At 37.1% G+C, this 15,561-nt stretch overlaps 1 protein-coding gene across 1 annotated transcript in view; it reads left to right on the top strand.

The window, feature by feature from the left end:
• The window catches only part of UNC13C (unc-13 homolog C), a 644,738-nt gene that overhangs the window by 547,659 nt on the left and 81,518 nt on the right, over positions 1–15,561 (top strand). The window contains 1 exon segment of the mRNA XM_070377927.1: positions 2,807–2,895. Coding sequence (XP_070234028.1) covers positions 2,807–2,895 — 89 coding nt within the window.

Raw genomic sequence — 15,561 nt, forward strand, 5'->3', positions numbered from 1 at the left:
TTAAACATTTATTAAAAAAAAAAAAATTAGGTTGCTTTTTTATCTTTCCAAAGTGGCCAGTAATTTGTAAAATGTGCTATTGGGAATTTAGGCAATAAATAATCAATATATAATCAATTAATAAATATAAGAAATTATTTCTTATAAAATTTAGAGAGTTTGTAGGAGTAAGGAAAATTTTCTCAATTTGGACTCAAACAAATGCAGAAAAACTCAAGAACCGGTAAATTTGCTGGCCAAAAAGATTGTTTTATAATTAGGATGAGTATGATATTTATGCCCATTATTATTACAAGAGATCTTCAATTTACATATTGGCCTCATAATTACTGTTTGTAGTTAGAGGTTTATTGGTGTGCTTTAAATAAACATCAAAATACTTAACTAAAACCAAACCTTTTATTTTTTTTCCTGTTTATATGACAGAGGCATTCTGACTTCACCCACTTAAAAACTCATGCTTCTCTCAGGAAATGAAAACTGTCAGCCAGTGTTTAAATTGCTATAGTTTGACAGTTTCAGATTTTCAAGTAATAACCAATTATTTGATAGGAAATTTCCATTCCCAAAATACCTAAAATAGACTAAAATGATTCATAGGAAAATAGGATAATTTCACCCAACGGAGCTATTTAACCATTTTTGTATGACTTTAAAGTCATTATATTAACAGGTGAATAAGGTAACTCAATGTGTATATCAAACTAATATGGGAACAAAATATACACTTTAAATAAGAAGCAGCCCAATTTCCTGAAGAAAACCATGCTGTTGGAGGTGGCAGTTTTGTGGGGAAGGGCAGAACAACCACCTATCCCCTCAGCAAGATTTACCAAGGAGTGGGGGACCTGGAGAAAATTCTTTGGGAGGTCTTCTCTCATTTTCTGTTCGTGAACATTTTTATCCAAGTGAAGTTGGGTTAAAACTGATATTAGGATAATAGCAAAAACATGTGATTCAAAAAAATAATCAGCTTTCCTGGTTCCTAGGATTGAGGTGAACAATCCACATATGTTTTCTTGGTTAAGGGTTGGGAGATACAGTTTATTACACTAATTGTGTTTAAATGCATATCAATATCAGAGATAAAAATAGGCAATATCTATTTTTTTATGAATTACTGCCTTGCTACTGGTTATAGCTCAATGTAACTCTCAAAGTATGAGGCTTAGGGTTATTGTAAGTTTCCAACTTCTAGAGAAATCTATATGTGTTAAGCTTGCTCATGCATGTGCGGATAATCTCTAATGACAGCAGCAGAAAATGATATAGACCAGAAGAACAGCACTGACTCTGATAAAGGGGCAGAAACTAACTAATGCTAAAATCACCTAGATTTGAGTGAAAATTGATATTAAGAATTGGTTTGATATAACCAGTAAAGTGTCAGATGTTAAATGGGGGATTTTTGGTTTCTGTTCTGTTTTTAGTCATGTCAGTATATCATAGAGCAATGCAGCTGGTGAGCTGTATAGATAGTACTTTTCCTAATAGTTTCTTAGTTTTAGAAAAGTTTCTTGGAGGATTGTAGGATTTATGATCGTGTATTCTATTAGGGACAATTTTTGATGCTGGGTTAGCTTCCAGGAGTTTAAATTGATTTGTGTCATACATGTATTTGGTGTTCTTAGGTTCTCTTATTTGTAGTAAGTCCTTCTTTCTTTCATTTGCTCTACTCCCCAAGGTTGTCTTTATCCTAAGCCCCTCTCTTCAATAATAGACCAACTTGAGCAAGAACTATAGGTACTAATGATAGGAAACTGAATTTCTGAAGACTCAAATGAAGATTGGTTTAAATTTCAGAGAATATTCTAGGTTTCCCTTTATATGAATTTCTATCCGCTAGATACAATACATCTGATATATGTCATCCTATTTTGACAACTAGCTTGCAAAAATATAATTAACAAAGGATAAAATTTTCTAAAATGCTGGTAAAGTTTGTGTTCATCCATCACTGTAATTATAAAAAATTCTGCCACATTAACAGTTTGGTGTTTTATTTGTTTGTGTTTACTTATAGTGTAAGTTATTTTCTAATATTGATTAATATTATTTTAGAACTGAAATCAAATAAAAAGAATTTGGCTTTTACATTGTAAGAATAAACATAATATGTCATCTTGATTTAATAATTTTACCCTCCCCACACAAAATAAAAACTTAAAAAATATATATAAAATAAAATGAGAAACTTAAATCTTGAACTCTGAGTTAAAAATTGGCATCTAGGAAGAAAAGTTAGGCCTATCACCTATAGAGAAACACACTGGAGCAAGAGGATAATTGTTCATCTATTACTTTTAATTCTATACTTGAAAAAATATGAAAACTCCTTCACTAAGGTACAACATAATGTGCAAAAATTAATTTTTAGCAATTTAAAAAATTTTCAATGGTTCTATTTATTTACAGGGATATTACAGATGAAAATGTTTTCAAGCAACACACATGTTCAACTAACATATGACCAATTTTCTAAGTCATGAAATTACCATGTTCTGTAATATATTTTGTCATGCCTTGCATCCCACTGCTATAACCAACAAAGGCTTTGCTCTATAGCTCTTTTTTGTATGCATGCTATGCATTTTAATCAATTTTTTTCATAGTAAAAACTTTTAATTTTATTAGAATTTTCTAAATTTTGCATTTTATTTCAAAGATTAAAGAAAGAAAAAAGGATATGTATGCCATATTTGTTTGAAATTTACCTTATAATAAGCAAAATGCTTCATGCTTCTAAGAAATAAAAGCTATGCTTTCTCAGAACTCCAAAGTAATATTGTTTATGATCTCTTTGCAGTTAGACCCTGAAGCTAGTACTGTTCTAAAAGAACTTCAGGTTAAACTCAGTGGGGTTCTGGATGAGCTCAGTGTCACTTATGGTGAAAGGTAAGTGGACTAAGTAATTACTATGCAAATGTATTATAATCATGTCTTTAGTGCTGTCTCTCTCCTCTGACTGTCTAAATCTATTTAACTTGAAGACTCAATTTAAGCATCACCACCTCTGGTACTTTGGCCTCCTCATGCAAAGAGTTGACTCATTGGAAAAGACTATGATGCTGGGAGGGATTGGGGGCAGGAGGAGAAAGGGACAACAGAGGATGAGATGCCTGGATGGCATCACCAACTCGATGCACATGAGTTTGAGTGAACTCCGGGACTTGGTGATGGACAGGGAGGCCTGGCACCCCTGGAACCCCTGCAATTCATGGGGTCGCAAAGAGTCGGAAACGACTGAGCGACTGAACTGAACTGAACCAAACCTCTGGAAAATCTTCCATGACCCTGCAATTTTATAGTGATGTCTTGCTGTTTGCTCCCCAGAACTCTGAGTATCCTGCAGTTGAGGAGCACTGACAACACTACACTCTAAATTCTGGTTCACTTGCCTGTTTTCCTCTCATTACTGTATGTTTCTTAAGGGCAGAAATGACATTTCATTCCTCTTTGAAATTCTGGTTTGTAGACCTTAGCAATTGGCTGTTGAAGGAATAGAGGAAGGAAGAAAGGCAGGGAGAAAATCTTTACATGCATGACAGGGATGAGTTGTATTCATGCCATACATATCAGTGTGGTTCCAAAGAACTGAACTCTTAACCCCATAACTGAATTAAGACAGCCTGCTATGTTTTAGGCTTTAGAAATGTTAATGCAATTAGCTCATGGGAAACTACTAACACATCTATGTTATGTATTTTTCTTCCCATTAATTAACTTTGCTTATTAATAGTGTGGTTCTAAAGAATGAGAAGTTCATTCTAGATAAACTTCATTTTGGTCTTATAGGAAAAAGCCATCATCTCATCAGCAAATGTTAAAATAGGAAATTAATCACTTACCAATAATATCATTTGCAATATTTTCTCCAAATCAGTAAGTTGTGTTTTCATTTTGTTCATGGTTTCTTTTGCTGGGCAGAAGCTTTTAAGTTTAATTAGGTCTCATTTGTTTATTTTTGCTTTTATTTCCTTTACTTCAGGAGACAGATCCAAAAAATACCACTGTGATAGTGTTCTTCCCTTCCTTTCCTCTAGGAGATTTATGTATAGTACCCTGTTTTGGGGTCTTTAATCCATTTTGAGTTTATTTTTGTATATGGTGTTAGAGAATGTTCTAATTTCATTCTTTTGCATGTAGCTGTCCAGTTTTCCCAGCATGATCTATTGAAGAGACTATCTTTTTTCAATTGTATATTCTTGCCTCATTTGTCAGAGATTAATTGACCATAAGTGCATGAGTTTATCACTGGGCTTTCTGTCCTATTCCACTGACCTCTGTGTCTGTTTTCATGCCAGTACCATACTGTTTTGATTACTGTAGTATTTTAATATAGTCTGTAGCATAGTCAAAAGTCAGGAGCATGGTTCCTCCAGCTCTGTTCTTCTTTCTCAAGATACTTTGGCTATTTGAGGTCTTTTGTGTTCCCATACAAATTTTAATTTTTCTTCGTTTCAGTAGTGTGAAAAATGCCATTGTTAATTTGATAGGGATTGCATTGAATCTTTAGATTGCCTTAGGTAGTATAGTCATTTGAATAATGCTGATTCTTCCAATCTAAGAATAGAGTATATCTTTCCATCTATTTGTATGATTTTCAATTTTATTTCATCAGTATCTTATAGTTTTTGAAGTATGGGTCTTTTGCCTTCTTAAGTAGGTTTATTCTTTGGCTGGTTTGTTTGTTTTCTTGGATATAATGGTAAATCAAACACATCTTTTAAGAAGTTCATTAATTTCATACAGAATTTGCTTTAAGTATTAGTTCAATAAATACTGACTTATTATTTTAACCTATGACTTCAGTTCTCAAATAAGATTGAAATTTATTCTTAAAAAGAGGGCTAGCTGTCTCTTTGGAGTCTGCTGCTGCTGCTAAGTCACTTCAGTCATGTCCAACTCTGTGTGATCCCATAGATGGCAGCCCACCAGGCTCCGCCGTCTCTGAGATTCTCCAGGCAAGAACACTGGAGTGGGTTGCCATTTCCTTCTCCAATGCATGAGAGTGAAGTCGCTCAGTTGGAGTCTAGTCATGACTTATTTGTGTATTTTGGAAAAACACATACTTAACAGACATCTGCTGATTAGTTTTGCCACTCTTAAATCAGAAAGACTAAAAAGAAAAAGACACAAAGTATCATACTTTTTCTCAAATGTAGGAACGAAGCAAAGGAAAGTCCTATGCTTGGAATCCTCTTCAGTATCAGAGGTGTGTTCATCATCTTCGTGGAAAGCCCCTTCACAGTTTAGATGCTGAGCCAGATGCAGTCTTGATGTATTGAGCTTTTAGGCCTCCCTTATAAAAAGAATAATTATCTTATTCTGTTGCCATGGATTTATTTTCCACACTACCAACCAAGTCTGTATCTCACACTCAGGGTAGGTGAGAAGTCCATAAGGATCAGTTTGATCATGCAGTAGAGTCAAACTGGATAATTTCAGTCTGAGTTCACCTTTCTTTTAGTGTAAATTAGTGGTTGTGAGTTTTAAAATTAAGTGCATAATTAATTGCCCCAAATCTATTTCATCTGCTGTTATTAAAACCCATAATTAAATTATTCTACTCTATGTAGCTGGCAGGATGATTTTTTCAGGAAAGCCAGGCCAAAGCCAAACCAAACATCTGAAGCCTGGGTCTCTGGGTTATAATACATGCATAGGAAACCCACCTGGGAACTGAGACTAAGTGAGATAAAACCTCAGTGATATCTTAATGATGTCTTAATGTTTTCTAAACCTTTGCCACTCAGGTTTATGCTTATGCACATATTTTGCAGTTTAGTTCTTTGGTTTATTACACTTCTTTTAATCTCTGGTACCAGTGGCCAGCTGGATTAAATAAATTTTAAAAATCATGAACATTTCATAGGAGTTCTGTGTGTCTTCTGTGGCTTCTCAAGTGCTCATGAATGAATGAATGAATGAAATCACTCAGTCATGTCCGACTCTTTTGACCCCATGGACTGTAGCCCACCAGGCTCCTCTGTCCATGGGATTCTCCAGGCAAGAATACTGGAGTGGGTTGCCATTTCCTTCTCCAGGGGATCTTCCTGACCCTGGGATCGATAGAGTCTGTCATTATTTTCTGGTACTGTGTGTGTGTGTGTGTGTGTGCGTGTGCGTGCAGTTGCTTGAGTTGTGTCCAACTCTGGACTATAGCATGCCAGGCTCTTCTGTCTATGGGATTCTCCAGGCAAGAATATTGGAGTGGGTTGCCATGCTCTTCTCCAGGAGACCTTCTCAACCCAGGGTTCGAACCAGTGTCTTCTGCATCACAGGTGGATTCTTTACTGCTGAGCCACCTGAAGCACTACTGATTAATAAAAACTTTTCAAGCAGAAAATAGATAGAAAAAAAGACTCTTTAGGTGACTTTACCAAAAGTTGATAGAGACAGAAGATTTTCAGTAAGATGCCAGTGTTGATTCAGCCTGGATTAATGGTAGGGTAGAAGAGCATTTGGAGAAGGCAATGGCACCCCACTACAGTACTCTTGCCTGGAAAATCCCATGGACGGAGGAGCCTGGTAGGCTGCAGTCCATGGGGTCCCTGAGGGTCAGACATGACTGAGCGACTTCACTTTCACTTTTCACTTTCATGCATTGGAGAAGGAAATGGCAACCCACTCCAGTGTTCTTGTCTGGAGAATCCCAGGGACAGGAGAGCCTGGTGGGCTGCCGTCTATGGGGTCACACAGAGTTGGACACAACTAAAGTGAATTAGCAGCAGCAGAAGAGCATTCTCTCTTATTCTCTGGTAATCCTTCCTCCATATGTCTGATCCCACACACAGAGCTGTCTTCTGGTGGGTGTTTACCATATGGGTCTGTTGTAGGAGCCTGTTTGTACATTTTTGGATCATGAGTATCATACCTTCTGCTCAGTCAAGCCTCCACCTCAATTCACTGTTTTAAGAATCAGTTCTAAGAAAGTAGCTATTTCAAAGGTGCTTAATAATACACTCAGCTGAATCACTGATGACCTAGTGGTAAATCAACCAGGTCAAATGTTTTCCGGCATGATTTACCTTTCCTATATATTGCTTCAAGTACCTACTGCTACTTCTTGTTGCTGTTCAGTTGCTAAGTCATGTTTGACTCTTTGCAACCTCATGGCCTACAACACACCAGGCTCCTCTGTCCTCCACTATCTCCCAGAGTTTGCCCAGGTTCATGTCCATTGAATCAGTGATGCAATCTAACCATCTTATCCTCTGCCACCCCTTTCTCTATTTCCTTCAATCTTTCCCATCATCAGGGTCTTTTCCAATGAGTCGGCTTTTTGCATCAGGTGGCCAAAGTATTGAAGCTTCAGCATCAGTCCTTCCAATGAATATTCAGGGTTGATTTCCTTTAGGATCGACTGCTTGGATCTCCTTAAAGTCCAAGGGACTCTCAAGAGTCTTCTCCAGCACCACAGTCTGAAAGCATTAATTCTTTGGTGTTCAGGCTACTTTTTCATCATGCACAATTACTGGAAAACCATAGCTTTGACCATGTGGACTTTTGTTGGCAAAGAAATGTCTCTGCTTTTTTATATGCTATCTAGGTCTGTCATAGCTTTTCTCCCAAGGAGAAAGTGCATTTTAATTTCATGGCTGCAGTCACTGTCCACAGTGATTTTGGAGCTAAGAAAAAATCTATCACTGTTTCCACTTTTTCCCCATCTGTTTGCCATGAAGTGATGGGACCAGATGCCATGATATTCATTTCTTGAATATTGGTTTTTAAGCCAGCTTTTGCACTCTTCTCTTTCACCCTTATCAAGAGGCTCTGCCGGGAGCCGGCATATTGCATATTGAGTGCATATTGCATATTGAGTGCAGCACTTTCCACAGCATCATCTTTCAGGATCTGGAATAGCTCAACTGGAATTCTATCACTGCCGGGAGCCAGCGTAAGGAACTCCACCCATGACAAAGGTCATGAGGAAGGAGGCTCGGCATACGCAAAGGCGGGATCTAGCCTCAGGAGTCCCCCATCTACCCCCAAAACCAGAGTCTGCCTACTTTCTGCTTTGTGCTTTCACCTACACCTCTGACTTTACGGGGGGCTGTCCCCCACTACCTCTCTCTGAAAAAAGAGTTAGCTTACAGCTCCAGTTAATAATTCCTGGGTGTGACAGTGTTTCAACCTACAAACTATTTTGGAAATCCTCTAGCCTGCCTGAATAGGTTTTTCCGGCCACACGTGATTGTTCAGAGCCTCCCAACTGTGAGAGGCATGAGATGTTCTAAACTGTCTAAATACAGATTCCTTTGAGCAGTTAAAAGATTGATTAGAAATTGTATTGGTGAAGGGATTTTCACTTGTTGGGCCAATGTTTGCTGCTAAGTTTCCATATCCCTTACCTGCTGTGTCCCTGGCAGTGTATTGATTAATATAATTGGTGTAAGTAGTAGCTTTAATGTTTGTAACCTGGGACCCTTGAGTTAATTCTTTTTCTTGTTATAGCCCACCACACCTTTGCTCTGTAGGAATGCAACTTTATCTAATGCTTTTTGGAGGCTGGCGCCTGACTTTAGAATAATCACCTTTAGAGAAAAAGGCCTCCGGGCCAGAAGATGATGCAAATCACCTAAACTTTTGCATATGATAAGTTTGCAGGAAGAAAGCCTGGCTTGCTGCATGACTCTACCCCTTCCCCCATTATCCTCTATGCATAACTTAAGGTATAAAAACTACTTTGGAAAATAAAGTGCGGGCCTTGTTCACTGAAACTTGGTCTCACCATGTCATTCTTTCTCCTACCTTCTGGCTGAATTATTCAGCCTCTTTCTTCACTGAATTTTCCTACTGAGCTATCCTTATTCTATTACTCTTTATATCCTTAATTAAAGTTTAATTAAGCAGTTATTTCCTGATCCTGGCCAACGCCGTCCCCGCTTCGAATTCCCTGGATCCACGGGGCTGGACCCCGGCAAGGCTCTTTAGTTCCTCTTTACTTTCTGCCATTAGAGTGGTATCATCTACATATCTGAGGTTGTTGATATTTCTCTTGACAATCTTGATTCCAGCTTGTGACTCTTTCAGCCCAGAATTTTGCATGATGTAGTCTGCATCTAAGTTAAATAAACAGGATGACAATATACAGTCTTGACATACTCCTTTACCAATTTTGAACCAGTCCATTGTTCCATTTCTGCTTCTAACTGTTGCTTCTTGACCTGTATACAGTACAGGTTATTACCTTATTATTATTACCTGGTAACTCCTTCTCACCATTCCCAAGATGTGATTAATTTACCCTCAGTATCCTAACTGGCTTTTTTCTTGCCTGCTAGTGTGTGTATTATAATTACACTTATTGTTGTAGTTGAGAGTAACAGACAACACAGAGGACTACTGAATATGCTCAGAGTCTCCACTATTTAAATCTCTACTATTTTCTGCTGTTTAGTTAGAAACCACCAAAGTTGGTGTAGGAGGATATAAAGAATGAAAACAATAGTACTACAGATTACACCTCACAGACTTAGTTAAATCTTTTTTTAATCTTTCTTGAGTGCCTGCCTGTGTTGGGTTAAAGTGTATTTAATAAGTAACTTAATGTTTAATTGCATTTATTTGCTGCTCTTGTTGTTTAGTCACTCAGTCATGTCCAACTCTTTGCCACCCCGTGGACTGCAGCGCCCAGGCTTGCTTGTTTTTCACTATCTCCGGGAGTTTGCTCAAACTCATTACCAATGAATCAGTGATGCCAACCAATCATCTCATCCTCTGTCACCCCCTTCTCCTCCTGCTTTCAGTCTTTCCCAGCATCAGTATCTTTCCCAATGAGTCAGTTCTTTGCATCAGGTGGCCAGAGTATTGGAGTTTCAGCTTCAGCATCATTCCAGTGAATATTCAGGACTGATTTCCTTTAGGATGATATGGTTGGATCTCCTTGCAGTCCAAGGGACTCTCAAGAGTCTTCTCCAAAACCACAGCTCAAAAGCATCAATTTTTTAGCACTCAGCCTTTTTTTATGGTCTAATTCTTATATCCATAAATGATTACTAGAAAAACCATAGCTTTGACTCTACAGACCTTTGTTGGCAAAGTGATGTCTCTGCTTTTTAATGCACTGTCCAGGTTTTTCAGTCACCATCCACAGATATTTTGGAGCCCAAGAAAATAGCCTGTCACTGTTTCCATTTTTACCCATTTATTTGCCATGAAGTGATAGGACTGGATGCCATGATCTTCAGTTGTTGAATGTTGAGTTTTAAGCCAGATTTTTCACTCTCCTCTTTCACCTTCATCAAGAGGCTCTTTAGTTCCTCTTCGCTTTCTGCCACTAGAGTGGTTTCATCTGTGTATCTGAAGTGATTGATATTTCTCCCAGCAAACTTGATTCCAGATGTGCTTCACCCAGACCAGCATTTTGCATGATATACTCTGCATCTTTTTTAAATAAGCAGGGTGACAATATACAGCCTTAATATACTCCTTTCCCAGTTTTGAAACAGTCCATTGTTCATGTCTGGTTCTAATTGTTGCTTCTTGACTTGTACACCAGTTTCTCAGGAGGCAGGTAAGGTAGTGTGGTATTCTCATCTCCTTATGAATTTTCCAGTTTGTTGTGATCCACACAGTCAAAGGTTTTAGTACTGTCAATGAAGCAGATGTTTTTCTGGAATTCCCTTCCTTTTTCTGTGATCCAACAGATATTGCCAATCTGATCTCTTGTTCCTTTGCCTTTTCTAAATCCAGCTTATACATCTAGAAGTTCTTGGTTCATGTACTGTTGAAGCCTAGGTTGAATGATTTTGAGCATAACTTTGCTAGTATGTAAAATAACTGCAATTGTACAGTAGTTGAACGCTCTTTGGCATTGTCTTTCTTTGGGATTGGAATGAAAACTGACCTTTTCCAGTCCTGTAGCCATTGCTGAGTTTCCAAATCTGTTGGCATATTGAGTGCAACACTTTAACAGCATCATCTTTTAGGATTTGAAATAGCTCAGTTGGAATACCATCACCTCTACTAGCTTTGTTTGTAGTAATGCTTCCTAGCCCACTTGACTTCATTCTCCAGGATGTCTGGCTCTAGATGAATGATCATATCATTATGGTTATCCAGATGATTCAGACCTTTTTTGTATAGTTCTTCTGTGTATTCTTGCCACCTCTTATTTGCTTTTAACTATCAGTACAATATTAGTTACTTATATACATTATGCAAGGAGAAATATTTCTTGTAACTCATATTAACATTATTGCTTCTATTGGTTAATAGATTAGTCCAGTGTAACACCTTGGGGTTGATTTTGCTTTTGTTGATATTAAGATAATGTAATTGTTGAGCTTGAATGCTTTTATTAAAAAAATTTATTATAGTTGCTTTACAATGTTGTATTAATTTATGCCAAACAGCAAAGTGAATCAGCTGTTAGTATACATATATCCCTTCCTTTTTGTATTTCCTTCCCATTGAGGTTACCACAGAGCATGGAGTAGAGTCCCCTATGCTATACAGTGGGTTCTCATTAGTTATCTATTTTATACATGGTAGTGTGTGTATGTCAATTTCGATCTCCCAGTTCAGCCCAGCCCCTCCAAGCCACCTTTGGTTTTCTATATGTTTGTTGTCTAGGTCTGTGTCTCTATTTCTGCTTTGCAAATAGGTTCATCAGTACCCTTTTTCTAGATCCCACATATATGCATTACTATAACATTTTCCTTTTCTCCTTCTGACTTCGCTCTGTATGGCAGTCTCTAGCTCCATCCATGTCTCTACAAATGACACAATTCCATTCCTTTTTATGGTTGTTACATATATATATATATATATATATATATATATATGCCACATCTTCTTCATCCATTCTTCTGTTGATGGAAACTTAGCTTTTCTTTCATGTCCTGGCTATTGTAGTGCTGCAGTGAACATTGGGGTGCATATGTCTTTTGAAATTCTGATTTTCTCTGGGTATATGCCCAGGAGTGGGATTGCTGGGTCATATAGTGTTCTATTTTCAGTTTTTTGAGGAACCTCCATACTGTTCTCCATAATGGTTGTATCAGTTTACATTCCCACCAATAGTTTAGAAGGGTTCCCTTTTCTCCACACCCTCTCCAGCATTTATTGTTTGTAAATTTTTTTGATGGCCATTCTGACCAGTGTGAGATGATAGTTTCAATTTGCACTTGTCTGATAATTAGTGAAGAGTTGACTCATTGGAAAAGACTGTGATGCTGGGAGGGATTGGGGGCAGGAGGAGAAGGGGACAACAGAGGATGAGATGTCTGGATGGCATCACTGACTCGATGGACGTGAGTCTGAGTGAACTCCAGGAGTTGGTGATGGACAGGGAGGCCTGGTGTGCTGCGATTCATGGGGTCGCAAAGAGTCGGACATGACTGAGCGACTGGACTGAACTGATAATTAGTGATGCTGAGCATCTTTTCATATGCCTGTGGTCCATCTGTATGCTTTCTTTGGAGAAATGTCTGTTGAGGTCTTTTACCCATTTTTTGATGGTGTTCCTTGTATTTATATTGAGCTACAAGAGTTGTTTGTATATTTTGTAGATTTTGAGATTAATCCCTTGTCAGTTGCTTCATATATTTTCTCCCATTCTGAGGGTGTCTTTTTGTCTTGCTTATGGTTTTCTTTGCTGTGCAAAAGCTTTTAAGTTTACTTAGGAGCCATTTGTTTATTTTTGTTTTTATTTTCATTACTCTAGGAAGTGGGTCACAAAGATTTTGCTGTGATTTATATCAAAGAGTATTCTGCCTATGTTTTCCTAAATTAAATACATTTAGGTATTTAATGAACTTGAGGTTATTTTTGTGTATGGTGTTAGGGAGTGTTCTAATTTCATTCTTTTAGCTTTAGCTCTCCAGTTTTCCCAGTACCACTTATTGAAGAGACTGACTTTTCTCCATTTTATATTCTTGCTTCCTTTGTCATAGATTAGGTGACCATAGGTGGGAGGGTTTATCTCTGGGCTTTCTGTCCTGTTCCATTGATCTGTATTTCTGTGTGTGTGTGTGTGTGTGTGTACCATACTGTCTTGATTACTGTAGCTTTGTAGTATAGTCTGAAGTCAGGGAGCCTGATTCCTCCAACTCCATTTTTCTTTCTCACGATTGCTTTTGGCTATTTGGGGTCTTTTGTGTTTCCATACAAATTGTAAAATTTTTTGTTCTAATTCTGTGAAAAATGCTATTGGTAACTTGATAGATTGCAATCTGTAGATTGCTTTGGATAATATAGTTGTTTTCACAATATTGATTCTTCTGATCCAAGAATATGGTATATCTCTCCATCTGTCTGTGTGGTCTTTCTTTCTTTCATCAGTATCTTATAGTTTTCTGAGTACAGATCTTTTGCCTCCTTAGGTAGGTTTATTCCTAGGTATTTTGTTGTTGTTGTTGTTGTTGTTTTAATGGTAAATTGGATTGTTTCCTTATTTTCTCTCCCTGATCTTTTTTGCTAGTGTATAGGAATGTGAGATTTCTGTGTTTTAATTTTGCATCATACAACTTCATCAAATTCATTGATTAGTACCAGTAGATTTCTGGTGGCCTCTTTAGGATTCATTATGTATAGTATTATGTCATGTGCAAACAGTGACAGTTTTACTTCTCTTTCAATTTGGATTCTTTTTCTTCTCTGATTGCCATGGCTAGGACTTCCAAAATTATGTTGAATAATAGTGGCAAGAATGGACATCCTTGTCTTATTGCCTGATCTTAGAGGAAATGCTTTCAGTTTTTCACCATTGGGCATATTATTATTAATAGCTCTGGGTTTGTCAAATATGGCCTTTATTAATTAAGGTAAGTTCCCTCTATGCCTACTTTCTGAAAAGCTTTTTAATTGTAAATGGGTGTTGAATTTTGTCAAAAGCTTTTCCTGCACCTATTGAGATGATCATAGAGTTTTTATTCCTCTGTTGGTTAGTGTGGTGTATTACACTGATCGGTTTGTGTATGTTGCAGAATCCTTGCATCCCTGGGATAAATCCCACTTGATCATGGTGTATGATACGTTTATATGTTGTTGGATTCTGTTTGCTAGTACTTTGTTGGGGATTTTTGCTTCTGTGTTCATCAGTGATACTAGTCTGTAATTTTTGTGGATGTGGATGTGTGATATCTTTGTCTGGTTTTGGTATCAGGGTGATGGCCTTATAGAATGAGCTTGGGAGTGTTCCTCCCTCAAAAGTTTTGTTGTTGTTTTTGTTGTTTTTTTTTTTGGAAGAGTTTGAGAAGGATGGTTGTTAGCTCTTCTCTAAATGTTTGATAAAGTTTACCTGTGAAGCTATCTGTTCCTGAACTTACGTTTGCTGGAAGATTTTTAATCAGTTTCAATTTCATTACTGGTGATTGGTCTGTTCACATTTTCTATTTCTTCCTGGTTCAGCCTTGGAAGGTTGTGCCTTTCTAAAAATCTGTCCATTTCTTCATTTTATTGGCATACAATTGCTTGTAATAGTCTTACTATCCTCTGTATTTCTATAGTATCAATTTGTAATTTCTCCTTTTTCATTTCTATTGGGTTGGCCAAAATATTTGTTTGGGTTTTTTCTGTAAGATGTAATGGAAAAACTGGAACAAACTTCTTGGCCAGCCCAATAATTTTATCTATTTGAGGCCTCTTCCTTTTTTTTTGATGAGTCTGGCTAAAGCTTTATCAGTTTTGTTTATCAAAGAACCAGCTTTTAGTTTTATTGATCTTTGCTTTTGTTTTCATTTCTATTTTACTTCTGTTCTAAATTTTATTAATTTTTTCCTTCTGCTAACTTAGCATTTTGCTGCTTGTTCTTTCTCTAGTTGCTTTAGGTGTAAGGTTAAGTTGTTTGAGGTTTTTCTCATTTCTTAAGGTAGGATTATATTGCTATAAACTTCCCTCTTAGAAAAGCATTTGCTGCATCCCATAGGTTTTGAGTCACCATGTTCTCATTATCATTTGTTTCTATGTATCTTTTGATTTCCTCAGTGATCTCTTGGTTATTTAGTAGCATATTAGTTAGCCTCCACCTGTTTGTACTTTTTAGAGTTTTTTTTTTCTTGTAATTGATGTCTAATCTCATAGTGTTGTGGTTGGAAAAGATGCTTGTTATGACTTCAAATTTCTTACATTTATCAAGACTTGATTTGTGACTCAAGATGTGATGTATCCTGGAGAATGTTCCATGTACACTTGAGAATAAAGTGTATTCTGCTGCTTTCAGGTGGAGTGTCCTATATATTTCAGTTGAGTCTGTCTGACCTAGTGTGTCATTTAAGGCTTGTGTTTACTTATTAATTTTCTGTCTGGATGATCTGTCCATTGGTAAAGTGGGGTGTTAAATTTCCCCACTGTTAGTGGTTTGCTGTTGAGTCCCCCTTTTATGGCTGTTAGCATTTCCTTTAATGTATTGAGGTGCTCCTGTGTTAGGTACATAAATATTTATCATTGTTATATCTTCTTCTTGGATTGATCCCTTGACCACTATGTAGTGTCCTTCCTTGTCCCTTATAACAGTCTTTATTTTAAGATCTATTTTGTCTGATATAAGTATTACTACTCTGCTTTCTTTTTATTTCCATTTGTATGAAATATCTTTTTCCAACCCCTCACTTT

The sequence above is a fragment of the Bos mutus genome, chromosome 10, assembly GCF_027580195.1.
Source record: "Bos mutus isolate GX-2022 chromosome 10, NWIPB_WYAK_1.1, whole genome shotgun sequence".
NCBI classification, from domain to species: Eukaryota; Metazoa; Chordata; class Mammalia; order Artiodactyla; family Bovidae; genus Bos; species Bos mutus.